This window comes from Pseudophryne corroboree, chromosome 4 (assembly GCF_028390025.1).
Source record: "Pseudophryne corroboree isolate aPseCor3 chromosome 4, aPseCor3.hap2, whole genome shotgun sequence".
In the NCBI taxonomy this organism is placed as follows: domain Eukaryota; kingdom Metazoa; phylum Chordata; class Amphibia; order Anura; family Myobatrachidae; genus Pseudophryne; species Pseudophryne corroboree.
Window position 1 is genome coordinate 644,204,551 of NC_086447.1, and position 14,276 is coordinate 644,218,826.

The following is a 14,276-nucleotide window of genomic DNA, read 5'->3' on the forward strand; positions in this document are numbered from 1 at the left end:
GGTACAGCTTGTGAATTGCCGCCAGCACTACCTCCCTGTCCGGGGAAGTAGCTGGCAAGGCTGATTTGAGGTAACGGCGAGGGGGAGACGTCTCGAATTCCAGCTTGTATCCCTGAGATACCACTTGTAGAACCCAGGGATCCACCTGCGAGCGAACCCACTGGTCGCTGAAGTTCCGGAGATGGGCCCCCACCGCACCTGGCTCCACCAGTGGAGCCCCAGCGTCATGCAGTGGATTTAGTGGAAGCAGGGGAGGATTTTTGTTCTTGGGAACTGGCTGTATGATGCAGCTTTTTCCGTCTACCCCTGCCTCTGGGCAGAAAGGACGCGCCTTTAACCCGCTTGCCTTTCTGGGGCCGAAAGGACTGTACCTGATAATACGGTGCTTTCTTTGGCTGTGAGGGAACCTGAGGTAAAAATGTCGACTTCCCAGCTGTCGCTGTGGAAACGAGGTCCGAGAGACCATCCCCAAACAATTCCTCACCCTTGTAAGGCAAAACCTCCATGTGCCTTTTAGAATCCGCATCACCTGTCCACTGCCGAGTCCATAATACTCTCCTGGCAGAAATGGACATTGCATTTATTCTAGATGCCAGCCGGCAAATATCCCTCTGTGCATCTCTCATGTATAAGACTATGTCTTTAATATGCTCTATGGTTAGCAATATAGTGTCCCTGTCAAGGGAATCAATGTTATCAGACAGGGAATCAGACCACGCTGCTGCAGCACTGCACATCCATGCTGAAGCAATAGCAGGTCTCAGTATAGTACCTGAGTGTGTATATACAGACTTCAGGATAGCCTCCTGCTTTCTATCTGCAGGCTCCTTTAAGGCGGCCGTATCCTGAGACGGTAGTGCCACCTTTTTTGACAAGTGTGTGAGCGCTTTATCCACCCTCGGGGATGTCTCCCAACGTACCCTGTCCTCTGGCGGGAAAGGGTACGCCATTAGTAACTTTTTAGAAATCACTAGTTTTTTATCAGGGGAAGCCCACGCTTCTTCACACACTTCATTTAACTCATCTGAAGGAGGAAAAACCACTGGTTGCTTTTTCTCCCCAAACATAATACCCTTTTTAGTGGTACCTGGGTTAATGTCAGAAATGTGCAACACATTTTTCATTGCTGTAATCATGCAACGGATGGCCCTAGTGGAATGTACATTAGTCTCGTCGTCGTCGACACTGGAGTCAGACTCCGTGTCGACATCTGTGTCTGCCATCTGAGGTAGCGGGCGTTTTTGAGCCCCTGATGGCCTTTGAGACGCCTGGGCAGGCACTGGCTGAGAATCCGGCTGTCCCACAGCTGTTATGTCATCGAACCTTTCATGTAAGGAGTTGACACTGTCGGTTAATACCTTCCACATATCCATCCACTCTGGTGTCGACCCCGCAGGGGGTGACATCACATTTATCGGCACCTGCTCCGCCTCCACATAAGCCTCCTCATCAAACATGTCGACACAGCCGTACCGACACACCGCACACACACAGGGAATGCTCTGACTGAGGACAGGACCCCACAAAGTCCTTTGGGGAGACAGAGAGAGAGTATGCCAGCACACACCACAGCGCTATATAAACAGGGATTTACACTACACAAAGTGATTTTCCCTATAGCAGCTATAATATACAGTTTTGCGCCTAAATTTAGTGCCCCCCCTCTCTTTTTTACCCTATTGAGCCTGGAAACTGCAGGGGAGAGCCTGGGGAGCTGTCTTCCAGCGGAGCTGTGAAGAGGAAATGGCGCCAGTGTGCTGAGGGAGATAGCCCCTTTTTCGGCGGGCTTCTCCCGCTCTTTTATTAATATTATGGCAGGGGATTTTTACACATATATAGTTTATTAGACTATATTATGTGTTGTTTTGCCATTTTAAGGTACTCTAATTGCAGCCCAGGGCGCCCCCCCCCAGCGCCCTGCACCCATCAGTGACCGGAGTATGTGGTGTGCATAGGGAGCAATGGCGCACAGCTGCAGTGCTGTGCGCTACCTTAATGAAGACCGGAGTCTTCAGCCGCCGATTTCCAGGACGTTCTTCTTGCTTCTGGCTCTGCAAGGGGGACGGCGGCGCGGCTCCGGGACCGGACGACCGAGGCTGGGCCTGTGTTCGATCCCTCTTGAGCTAATGGTGTCCAGTAGCCTAGAAGCCCAAGCTAGCTGCAAGCAGGTAGGTTCGCTTCTCTCCCCTAAGTCCCTCGTAGCAGTGAGTCTGTTGCCAGCAGATCTCACTGAAAATAAAAAACCTATTAAATACTTTCTTTACTAGAAGCTCAGGAGAGCCCCTAGTGTGCAACCAGCTCGAGCCGGGCACAGATTCTAACTGAGGTCTGGAGGAGGGGCATAGAGGGAGGAGCCAGTGCACACCAGTAGTCCTAATTCTTTCTTAGAGTGCCCAGTCTCCTGCGGAGCCCGTCTATTCCCCATGGTCCTTACGGAGTTCCCAGCATCCACTAGGACGTCAGAGAAATGTGTATTACCTTCTCCCCAAATCCTCAACTAGTGTTAGAAAGCCTAAATTAGTTTCCACTAATCCACAAGGGGTACTCCTGCAACAGTGACATTATTAGAGTATTAAAGATGGTAGATATGTTGACCCATTTTAAATTATGTATGGATAATTCCCCCTCCCCACACACATTTAAACAGGGCACCCACATGCTGGTTGGTGCAGGCAATCATCTGATTTGATAATTGTGTATAGACCTCTCTAGCTGTAACAACTTAATTCATTAGTGTGGCTGCAAGATTATAAAATACAGTCATCCATTTGCATTACTTAATTGATACTGGGGATCATTCCGACCCGATCGCTCGCTGCAGTTTATCGTCCCCCCACATGTCTAAGTGCCTGATCGTAGCTGTGCTAAATTTGGCACAGCTACGATCAACTTGGAATGACACCCACTACTATTTAGACTGTGGCAATAAAGTATAGAAAAGCATTTTTAAAAGCGAAAATAAAAGTTTGTATTTCATGTAAATTAGTATTTTGTATTTCTATTTCCTTATATAATAAATGAGGAGGGATTAGAGATCTAGGTGTTACATGCAGAGAGCTGTGGCATCCAACACTCCCTAATAGTAGTTTTTGATTTGCTTTCCTTTCCTGTAGATCAAGACAATTCGAATTTATGAAAGGTTCAACTGATAGACGTGTCTTACTTCCAGAAGTGTCCTCATACACTATTGCTCTCATCATGCCAAATAGCCCGTGTGGCTCGGCCACACCAAACATATTTTTCACTCAAAATGTACGTCTTATTTGTATAAATAAAACAAGCAGAAGCAACAAAACTATACTGTTAGTGTACACTGACCAGTGGCGTGCGGTGAGGTCAGTGGCTGGTGAGGCACTGCAGCCATAATGTCCGCCAAATCCCGCGGATGACCCCTACCACCGCTGAGCCAATGCCCGCTACTCCCCTGAGCAGATGCCCACTACCACCGCCACCGCCAATGGCTTACAAACTCACCCACCATCAACTACCCTGACCCTCCACCACTAATTTGCATCTCAGTCCGATGTCGCCATCGCCGCCAATGCCCGCAGCCTGCCTGCTTATCAAACGTGATGAGCAGGCGGATAATATATTGTACATTTTTTATAGGAAAAAAAAATTGTGTTTGGGACTGGGGAGGGAGTGGGAGGAGAACATGAATGCAATTTTGTTGTCCAAGGCTTCCATTAACTTAATAGCACTGTGGGTGTGGCACTATTAAGTTAATGGAAGTTCTGGACAACAAAATAGCCAGCAGTGGGTGACAGGGAGAGCGTGACACCAGAGAGAGGGTGACAGCTGTTGGTGACATGGGAGTGGGTGACGCCAGGGAGAGGGTGTCAGGAAGTGTGTGACACCAGGGAGAGGGTGACAGGAAGAGTGTGACACCAGGGAGAGGGTGACACTAGGGAGAGGGTGGCAGCAGTGGGTGGCAGGGGCATGGCTTCATGGGGAAGGGTCGTGGACACAGAATAGTACCAATTCACATTACACCCCACAGTAGTGTCTGTCAGTCACATTACAACACACAGTAGTACCCTTTATACACATTACGCAAGGTAGAGCCCCCTATATAACACAAGAAAAATAAAACATAGGGGGAAAAACTATTCGTGCCCTTTCCACATTATTTGTCATTTTTGCTCTTTATAGTAATGCCCTTTACACATTATGTCACACACCTTAATGCCCATTCCACATTATTCCACACACCGTAATGCCCATTCCACATTATTCCACACATCTTAATGCCCATTCCACATTATTCCACACATCTTAATTAGTGATGAGCGGATTCGGTTTTACTCGGTTTTACTCGGTTTTACTCGGTTCTCAAAACGGCATCTTATTGGCTCACGGATGTCACGTGTTTTGGATAGCCAATAAGATGCCGTTTTGAGAACCGAGTAAAACCGAGTAAAACCGAGTAAAACCGAACCTCGCTCATCACTAATCTTAATGCCCATTCCACATTATTTCACACACCGTAATGCCCATTCCACATTATTCCACACACCGTAATGCCCATTCCACAGTATTCCACAGACCATAATGCCCATTCCACATTATTCCACACACCGTAATGCCCATTCCACAGTATTCCACAGACCATAATGCCCATTCCACATTATTCCACACACCGTAATGCCCATTCCACATTATTCCACACACCGTAATGCCTATTCCACAGTATTCCACACACCATAATGCCCTTTCCACATTATTCCACAGAATATAATGCCCATTCCACATTATTCCACAGACCATAATGCCCATTCCACAGTATTCCACACACCATAATGCCCATTCCACATTATGCCACATACAGTTATGCCAGATACCATTTTATGCTCAACACACAATAATGTCCCATACAAATTATGCCACAGTAAGGCCTCTAATTATTTTTAAATTACCTGCTCATTGCCAGGGGTCTCATGATCGTTGCCAGGGGTCTCATGCTCGTTGCCAATGGTTTCATGTCCTGCGTTCCATTCTCATTGCCTGGGGTCTCATGATCGTTGCCAGGGGTCTCATGCTTGTTGCCAATGGTTTCATGTCCTGGGTTCCATGCTCATTGCCAGCGGTTTCATGTTCGTTGACCGGGGTCTCATGCTCGTTACCAATGTTTTCATGCCATGGGTTCCATGCTAGTTGCCATTGGTTTCATGCTCATTGTCAAGGGTTCCATGCAGGGAGCCCCAGCAGCACTACCCAGTGTTAACCCCTCGTGCGCTGAATGTACCGACAATAGTGTGGACACTTTAAATCGGTATAATTGTGTTTTAATTCAATCAATAAATAAAATGGAGAATCTTGCTTAATTAATAATAAGTTTACTAAATTGTGATTAAGATTAATACACTTAAAATAATCAGTTATACCAATTATTCAGACATATGTTTAAACATATGTCTGAATAATTGGTATAACTGATTATTTTAAGTGTATTCATTTTCATCATAATTTAGTAAACTTATTATTAATTAAGCAAGATTCTTATTTTTGTTTTGTCCACACTTTTGTCTGTACTTTCAAATTCAATGTGGCTGCGTCCACTCCAGCAACCACATACCTTGGCACCCGGGACTATGGAAATCAGAAGGCGGGGGGAGGACGGATCCGCGGCGGCCCGAGTGTGCGGCACACAGGGGGATTCGGCTACCCGGCTCCCTGATCAGGCATCTGCAGCGGACCGTGTGCGGCACACAGGGAGAAATGGGCTACCCGCTCCCTGATCAGTGCAGGGTCCGCGGCGGCCCGAGTGTGCGGCACACAGGGTATCGGGCTACCCGCTCCCTGATCAGTGCAGGGTGCGGAGGTCCGGAAGCTTAGCTCCCAGTGCCCCAGGCAGCGTCACATGCAGGCAGAGCAAGTGCTCACACGGAGCTTGTCTGCACGGCTGGGGACCGGGAGCTCAGCGTAGCACTGTACATTCCCACTGGCCAATCACCTCCTCAACAGTGACAGGGGCGTGCTTTCATATGGGCTGAAAGCACGCCCCTGTCAAAGCGGCACTTATACCAGTGCCGCTTATAGTGCTTTTTTTAAATGGTATTTTACTCCCTGCTGCCCGACCTCGCCCCCCGCTTCGGGACATTTTACACTGTCAGACAGATTTTACACAATAAAAATGATTAAAATAATACAAATATACTTATGACACAAAATCTGTGTCATAAGTATCTTCTTTGTATTATTTGAGTCATTAATGACAGGGGAGGCACTGCCTCCCCTGCCTCCCCTGACTGCACGTCCCTGACACTGACTTGTGATACTTGTACAACTGTGTGCAAATCTGAATTGGCATAAAAAGGTTTCCGACACGGATGGCCATGGCTTTCTCTCCCAAGTTCCGTTATGCTTCATCTATGACATTGTATATGTATTATACTAATTTTTGTATGCGTTAAGTCGCAGGCTAGCGTTCCTGGTACAGCTTTTTACTCTGAGAGCGAAGCAAAACCTACAGAAGTCGCTACTATACTCGGATGTCTCACGTCATATAGCGCAAAGATGCAAAATGTATAAGGAAACATCTGTACTACTAACTACCCACTACACAATCATAAATAAACATATTACTAACTAACCAGTACATAATCAAACTACTGACTACCCACTACATAGTAATACTACTAGCCACTACACCATCAAACTAACTACAGTACATCATTCCTAAACATAAGCCACTTTCAGATATATATCATACCCTGTTAAGTTTATCAGCTTGTGAAAAAATATATACAGCATGAAATAAATACAGCATTAAATATTTACAAATATATACTGACCAGTGAATCTGAAGAGATATTGCTATTGCTGTCTTGATGGCATTGAGAGATATCTTTCATATGTGACTCTACACCAGCATCTTTTGAATTGTTACTGAAAAAACACAGAAAGATATTTGATTGTAGAGTGTAAATTATCGTAACTGATATACTTTTTGTTTCCCTTTAAACATTTTGAAAATAATAGGATTTTGGTTACCTACCAGTAAATCCTTTTCGCGTAGTCCATAGAAGATGCTGGCATCCACATTAGTACCATGGGGTATAGAAGGGTCCACCAGGAGCCATTGGCACTTTAAGAGTTTGAGAGTGTGGGCTGGCTCCTCCCTCTATGCCCCTCCTACCATACTCAGTCTAGAAACTGTGCCCGAGGAGACGGACATCTTTGAGAGAAGGATTTTACACAGATAGTAGCGAGATTCACACCAGCTCACACACAGAAGGCAAACCAAGCTAACAAGCTTGGAAACTCAGCAACCGCTGAAACAGTACTTGCCAAGTAACAATGCAGTACTCAACTAAAACGAAGTTGTACTGAACCAAATAACGACAGCAGGAAAAAGAAGCGCTGGGCAGGCGCCCAGCATCCTCTACGGACTACGAGAAAACGATTTACTGGTAGGTAACCAAAATCCTATTTTCTCTTACGTCCTAGAGGATGCTGGGGTCCACATTAGTACCATGGGGATGTACCAAAGCTCCCAGAACAGGAGGAAGAGTGCGGAAGCTCCTGCAGAACTGACTGACCAAACTTCAGGTCCCCAGCGGCCAAAGTATTGAACTTGTAGAACTTTGCAAACGTGTACGACCCAGACCAAGTAGCCGCTCGGCAAAGCTGTAAAGCCGAGACACCCCGGGCAGCCGCCCAGGAAGAACCCACCTTACAAGTAGAGTGGGCCTTAACAGACGTAGGACATGGCAATTCTGCCATAAAATACACATGCTGGATAGTGAACCTGATCCAGCGAGAGATTGTCTGCTTAGAAGCAGGACACCCAAGTTTCTTGGGATCATACAGGACCGTTTTTCTGTGACGAGCAGTCCTCTTCACATAGATTTTCAGAGCCCTTATAACATCCAAGGACTTTGATGAAATTGAGGAGTCAGTAGCAACTGGCACCACAATAAGTTGGTTGATATGAAATGCCGACACAACCTTCGGTAGAAACTGCTGACATGTCTGAAGCTCAGCCCTATCTTCATGGAAGATCAAGTAAGGGCTTCTACAGGACAAAGCCCCCAACTCTGACACACATCTAGCAGAAGCTAAGGCCAACACAGTGACAGCCTTCCACGTTAGAAACTTGACCTCAACCTCCTGTAGAGGCTCAAACCAGCCCGACTGGAGGAACTGCAACACCACGTTAAGATCCCAGGACGCCGTAGGCGGCACAAAGGGAGGCTGGATGTGCAGAACTCCCTTCAAAAAAGTCTGAACCTCAGGGAAGGCAGCCAACTGTTCTGGAAGAAAATGGATAGGGTCGAAATTTGTACCTTTACGGATCCCAACCTCAGGCCCATTTCCACACCTGCTTGCAGGAAAAGAAAACGTGCCAGTTGAAACTCCACCGTAGGAAACTTCTTGGGCTCACACCAAGATACTTTTTTCCAAATAGGATAGTAATGTTTAGATGTAACTCCTTTCCTAGCCTGTATCAGGGTAGGAATAACCTTGTTCGGGATGCCCTTCCGAGCTAGTATCTGGCATTCAACCTCCATGCCGTCAAATGCAGCCGCGGTAAGTCTTGAAAGACGAATGGCCCCTGCTGCAGCAGGTCCTCCTGAAGAGGAAGAGGCCTCAGCTCTTCTAGCAGTAGATCCAGAAAATCCACATACCAAGACCTTCTTGGCCAGTCTGGAGCAATCAGGATCGCATGAACCCTTGTTCTCCTTATAAGCTTTAGCACTCTTGGAATGAGTGGAAATGGAGGAAACACGTACACCAACTGGAACACCCACGGAGTCACTAGGGCGTTCAACCGGGTCCCTCAACCTGGAACAATACCACCAAAACTTCTTGTTGAGACGATAGGCCATCATGTCTATTTAAAGTATACCCCCAAAGACTTGTCACCTCCGTGAACACCTCCGGATGGAGTCTCCACTCTCCTGGATGGTGATCGTTTCTGCTGAGGAAGTCCGCTTCCCAGTTGTCTACTCCAAGAATGAAGATTGCTGACAGCGCCAACGCGTGTTTTTCCGCCCACAGGATGATTCTTGTTACCTCTGACATTGCAGCTCTGCTCTTCGTTTCACCCTGTCAGTTGATGTAAGCCAGTCATTACATTGTCCGAATGCACTTGAATGGCCTGATTTCTCAGAAGATGGGCCGCTTGGAGAAGACCATTGTAGATGGCTCTTAGTTCTAGAATGTTTATCGGCAGGCTGGCTTCCAGACTTGACCACCTTCCCTGGAAGGTCTCCCCTTGAGTGACTCGGAAACTTGCATCCGTGGTTAGTAGGATCCAGTCCTGAATCCCGAACCTGCGGCTCTCCAGCAAGTGAGGTAGTTGCATCCACCAGAGGAGTGAAATCCTGGCCTTTAGTGACAGACGTATCCTCTGGTGCATATGTAGATGGGATCCCGACCACTTGTCCAGGAGATCCAGTTGGAAGGACCGAGCATGAAACCTCCCATACTGTAGAACTGTAGGTTCAGAATGGGCCTGACCGAACCATCCGGTTTCGGTACCACGAAAAGGATCGAATAGTAACCTTTGTTTTGCAGATGAGGAGGGACCGGCACAATAACCTGTGCCTCCACCAACTTCTGAACGGCGGCCTGCAGGACAGCCCTGTCTGCCAGCAAAGCTGGCAAGCCTGATTTGAAGAACCGGTGAGGAGGGAGATCTTGAAATTCCAGCCTGTACTCCTGGGACACAATATCTTGTACCCAGGGATCTAGTCCGGACGACACCCAGACGTGACTGAAACGTCTGAGTCTCGCCCCCGCTGGCCCTACCTCCAGGCCGTTCGGTCCACCGTCATGCTGAGGACTTGGCGTACCTGAAGCAGGCTTCTGTTCCTGGGATCCCGCAGCAGCAGGTTTCTTGGATTTTGGTCGACCTCCTCTAAAGAAGGTGTTGGACGGTTTGTCCTTTCTTGTTTTAGCAACCCGAAAGGACTGTGATGCAGCTGAAGAAAAGGGTTTATTCGTAGCAGGTGCAGCTGAGAGAAGAAAAAGGTGATTTACCCGCTGTAGCCGTGGAGATCCACGCATCTAATGCTTTCCCAAAGAGAGCCTGACCTGGTAGGTTCTCCACACCTCTCCTGGATTTCTCGTTGGCGCAGACCACTGGCGCAGCCATAGTCCCCTACGAGCTGAGACAGACATAAAAGAAATTCCTGCAGCCATGTAACCCAGGTCTTTCATTGATTCTACGAGAAATCCTGATGAATCCTGAATGTTACGCAAAAACAATTCAACATCAGATTTATCCATAGTATCCAAATCTTCAAGTAATGTGCCTGACCACTTTACTATAGCTTTGGCCATCCAAGCACTGGCAATAGTGGGACGTAATATAGGTCCTGAAGCCGTGTACATGGATTTGAGCGTATTATCAATTTTACGATCAGCCGGCTCTTTCAAGGCGGTGGATCCTGGAACAAGTAAAACCACCTTTTTTGAGAGTCTGGATACTGACGTGTCAACAAAGGGCGGGTTTTCCTATTTTTTTTTCTATCCTCCACAGGGAAAGGAAACGCCACTAAGACCCTTTTATGGATCTGGATTTTTTTCTCAGGGTTTTCCCATGCCTTTTCAAAAATAGCATTTAATTCTTTTGATGCAGGGAAGGTTAGCGAGGCTTTCTTATTTTCAGTAAAGTAAGCCTCCTCAACTTGCACAGGTGTTGTATCAGCAATATTCAACACATCCCTAATGGCCTCTATCATCAACTGCACCCTTTTTGCAAGAGATGCGGCACACCACAATACATCCCCATCACCGTCCTCAGTGTCAGAATCGGTATCCGTGTCATTTTACATAATTTGTGCAAGAGCACGTATTTGGGAATATACAGCAGGGGGCCCTGAGGTAACAGAACTGTCCAGACTGCCATAGAGCTCTGTAAAGCCTGAGTTGCAGACTCATTCTGTGCAACCCTAGTAGAAATCTGAGAAATCATAGATTTGATAGAGGATAACCACTCAGGCTCCCTTGCTGGTATCTGTGCTAAAACAGTGCAATCCTGATTACATGGAATGGAATCATCCTGAGAGGACATATCCTTTGCAGCATGACACAGAGTCCCTAGACATAGCTTAATGGAGACCACAGGCACTCCACACACACACACAGGGGAGGGCAGACAGAGTTTCACCCCCAAGAATGGCAAGAGAGACACAGAGATTGGAGCCAACCCACACACAGCGCTTTTTAGGTAAAGTGAGACCACCAACCAGCACTGACTGTGCACCTTAATAGGTTACACAGCCTGTATACAGCCTTCCCCCCTTTTACAACCCCCTGGTATCGTGGGAGATAGCTGGAGTTGTTCTGGAGGGACTTGCTCTTCACTGATAGCGTTGTGCAGGCAGGAAAATGGCGCTGAACGCTGCTGCGTCTGCTCTGAGAAGCTCTGCCCCCAAAATGGCGTTGTCTTCCCGCTCTTCATAGGATTATACTGGCCTGAGGAATTATGTTGGCTGAGATCCCGACAGGCTGTGTGACCAGTGTAGGGTGCAGGCACTGGCTCAGGGCGCCCCTCACAGCGCTGCACTATGTACCGCTGAGCCCCGGAGCGCGGTTAGTACTGCGCTCCATACCCTGTTGCCGCCATCTTTACACCGGCTCCCCACTTGCTAGGGGGGTCGTGACTCACTCGCCACCAATCTTCTGGCTCTGTAAGGGGATGGCGGCATGCTGCTGGGGTGAGCGATCCCCTGTGGCGGCAAACGTTCGATCCCCTCAGGAGCTCAGTGTCCTGTCAGCGGAGATAGTGGCTCAGACCTGGCAGGACGGACACTACTCCCCCCCTTAGTTCCACGAAGCAGGGAGACTGTTGCCAGCAGCCTCCCTGTAAAATAATAAACTCTAAAATAAACTTTTACTAAAAAGCTCTGTAGAGCTCCCCTAGCTGTGACCGGCTCCTCCGGGCACATTTTCTAAACTGAGTCTGGTAGGAGGGGCATAGAGGGAGGAGCCAGCCCACACTCTCAAACTCTTAAAGTGCCAATGGCTCCTGGTGGACCCGTCTATATCCCATGGTACTAATGTGGACCCCAGCATCCTCCTAGGACGTAAGAGAAAATATAATAAACCTGTCTTGGATCACATGCAAGGCGGAGTGCAGTAAGAGAAGACTTAAAGTCCCTACACACTGGCCGATTACACTGAGATATTGTTCATATCTTTCAGTGTGTATGCACCAACAATAAACGATGCACGGCCCTGCGCTCGTTCATCGTTGGTGCATACTTGCCTACCTGACCCGCTCCATGAGGGAGAAAATGATCTGTTCCTGGACTTTCCTGGTAATGTATGATTGCCATCACCTGTGGTGAGCTAGTTAATTGATAAGAAAGGTGTTCCACCACAGGTGATGGCAATCATACATTACCAGGAAGGTCCATGAACAGAGCATTTTCTCCCTCATGGAGAGGGTCAGGTAGGCAAGTATGCGTTGGTGCCGTCTCTTTTATGCAAGGAAACCAGTATGGACAATATTGTCCATATTAGCATGGGCTCATTACTGGGAATTAAAAACATGGGGGCAGTTGTATTAAGCCTGGAGAAGTGATAAAGCAGTGATAAGTGCAAGGTGATAACGCACCAGCCAGTCAGCTCCTGTCAATTTACATATTGGAGCTGATAGACTGGTGTGTTATCACCTTGCACTTATCACTGCTTTATCACTTCTCCAGGCTTAATACATCTGCCTCATGATTCTTACCTTTAATCGGCAGTTCACTACTGCAATCCTCTCTTACTACAACTTTCTTGAATCATACTGTTGATGACGAGTGGTTCACATGGTAGAAACATCAGTAACAACTAGTCTGGCTTAGTAGGAAAGTGGATTGCAGACTGAAGACCCATCAGGTATAGTTAACAAAAGACAGAAGCTGATTAGAAATTGTATTTTATTTATCTAATGGAGCTCTACCCAAATAATAAGAATTTACTTACCGATAATTCTATTTCTCGGAGTCCGTAGTGGATGCTGGGGTTCCTGAAAGGACCATGGGGAATAGCGGCTCCGCAGGAGACAGGGCACAAAAGTAAAGCTTTCCGATCAGGTGGTGTGCACTGGCTCCTCCCCCTATGACCCTCCTCCAAGCCAGTTAGGTACTGTGCCCGGACGAGCGTACACAATAAGGGAGGAATTTTGAATCCCGGGTAAGACTCATACCAGCCACACCAATCACACCGTACAACTTGTGATCTAAACCCAGTTAACAGTATGATAACAGCGGAGCCTCTGAAAAGATGGCTCACAACAATAATAACCCGATTTTTGTAACTATGTACAAGTATTGCAGATAATCCGCACTTGGGATGGGCGCCCAGCATCCACTACGGACTCCGAGAAATAGAATTATCGGTAAGTAAATTCTTATTTTCTCTATCGTCCTAGTGGATGCTGGGGTTCCTGAAAGGACCATGGGGATTATACCAAAGCTCCCAAACGGGCGGGAGAGTGCGGATGACTCTGCAGCACCGAATGAGAGAACTCCAGGTCCTCCTTAGCCAGGGTATCAAATTTGTAGAATTTAGCAAACGTGTTTGCCCCTGACCAAGTAGCTGCTCGGCAAAGTTGTAAAGCCGAGACCCCTCGGGCAGCCGCCCAAGATGAGCCCACCTTCCTTGTGGAATGGGCATTTACATATTTTGGCTGTGGCAGGCCTGCCACAGAATGTGCAAGCTGAATTGTATTACACATCCAACTAGCAATAGTCTGCTTAGAAGCAAGAGCACCCAGTTTGTTGGGTGCATACAGGATAACAGCAAGTCAGTTTTCCTGACTCCAGCCGTCCTGGAACATATTTTCAGGGCCCTGACAACATCTAGCAACTTGGAGTCCTCCAAGTCCCTAGTAGGTGCAAGGCACCACAATAAGCTGGTTCAGGTGAAACACTGACACCACCTTAGGGAGAGAACTGGGGACGAGTCCGCAGCTCTGCCCTGTCCGAATGGACAAACAGATATGGGCTTTTTTTGAGAAAAAACCACCAATTTGACACTCGCCTGGTCCAGGCCAGGGCCAAGAGCATGGTCACTTTTCATGTGAGATGCTTCAAATCCACAGATTTGACTGGTTTTAAACCAATGTGATTTGAGGAATCCCAGAACTACGTTGAGATCCCACAGTGCCACTGGAGGCACAAAAGGGGGTTGTATATGCAATACTCCCTTGACAAACTTCTGGACTTCAGGAACTGAAGCCAATTCTTTCTGGAAGAAAATCGACAGGGCCGAAATTTGAACCTTAATGGACCCCAATTTGAGGCCCATAGACACTCCTGTTTGCAGGAAAT

The 14,276-nt window shown here is 47.5% G+C and overlaps 1 protein-coding gene across 1 annotated transcript in view; it reads right to left on the reverse strand.

Moving 5' to 3' along the window:
- PCNX2 (pecanex 2) overlaps positions 1–14,276 on the reverse strand; it is an 809,726-nt gene that overhangs the window by 660,463 nt on the left and 134,987 nt on the right. Inside the window, exon 3 of the mRNA XM_063917734.1 lies at positions 6,795–6,888. Within this exon, the coding sequence (XP_063773804.1) occupies positions 6,795–6,888 (94 nt within the window). The remainder of the gene's footprint in view (positions 1–6,794; positions 6,889–14,276) is intronic.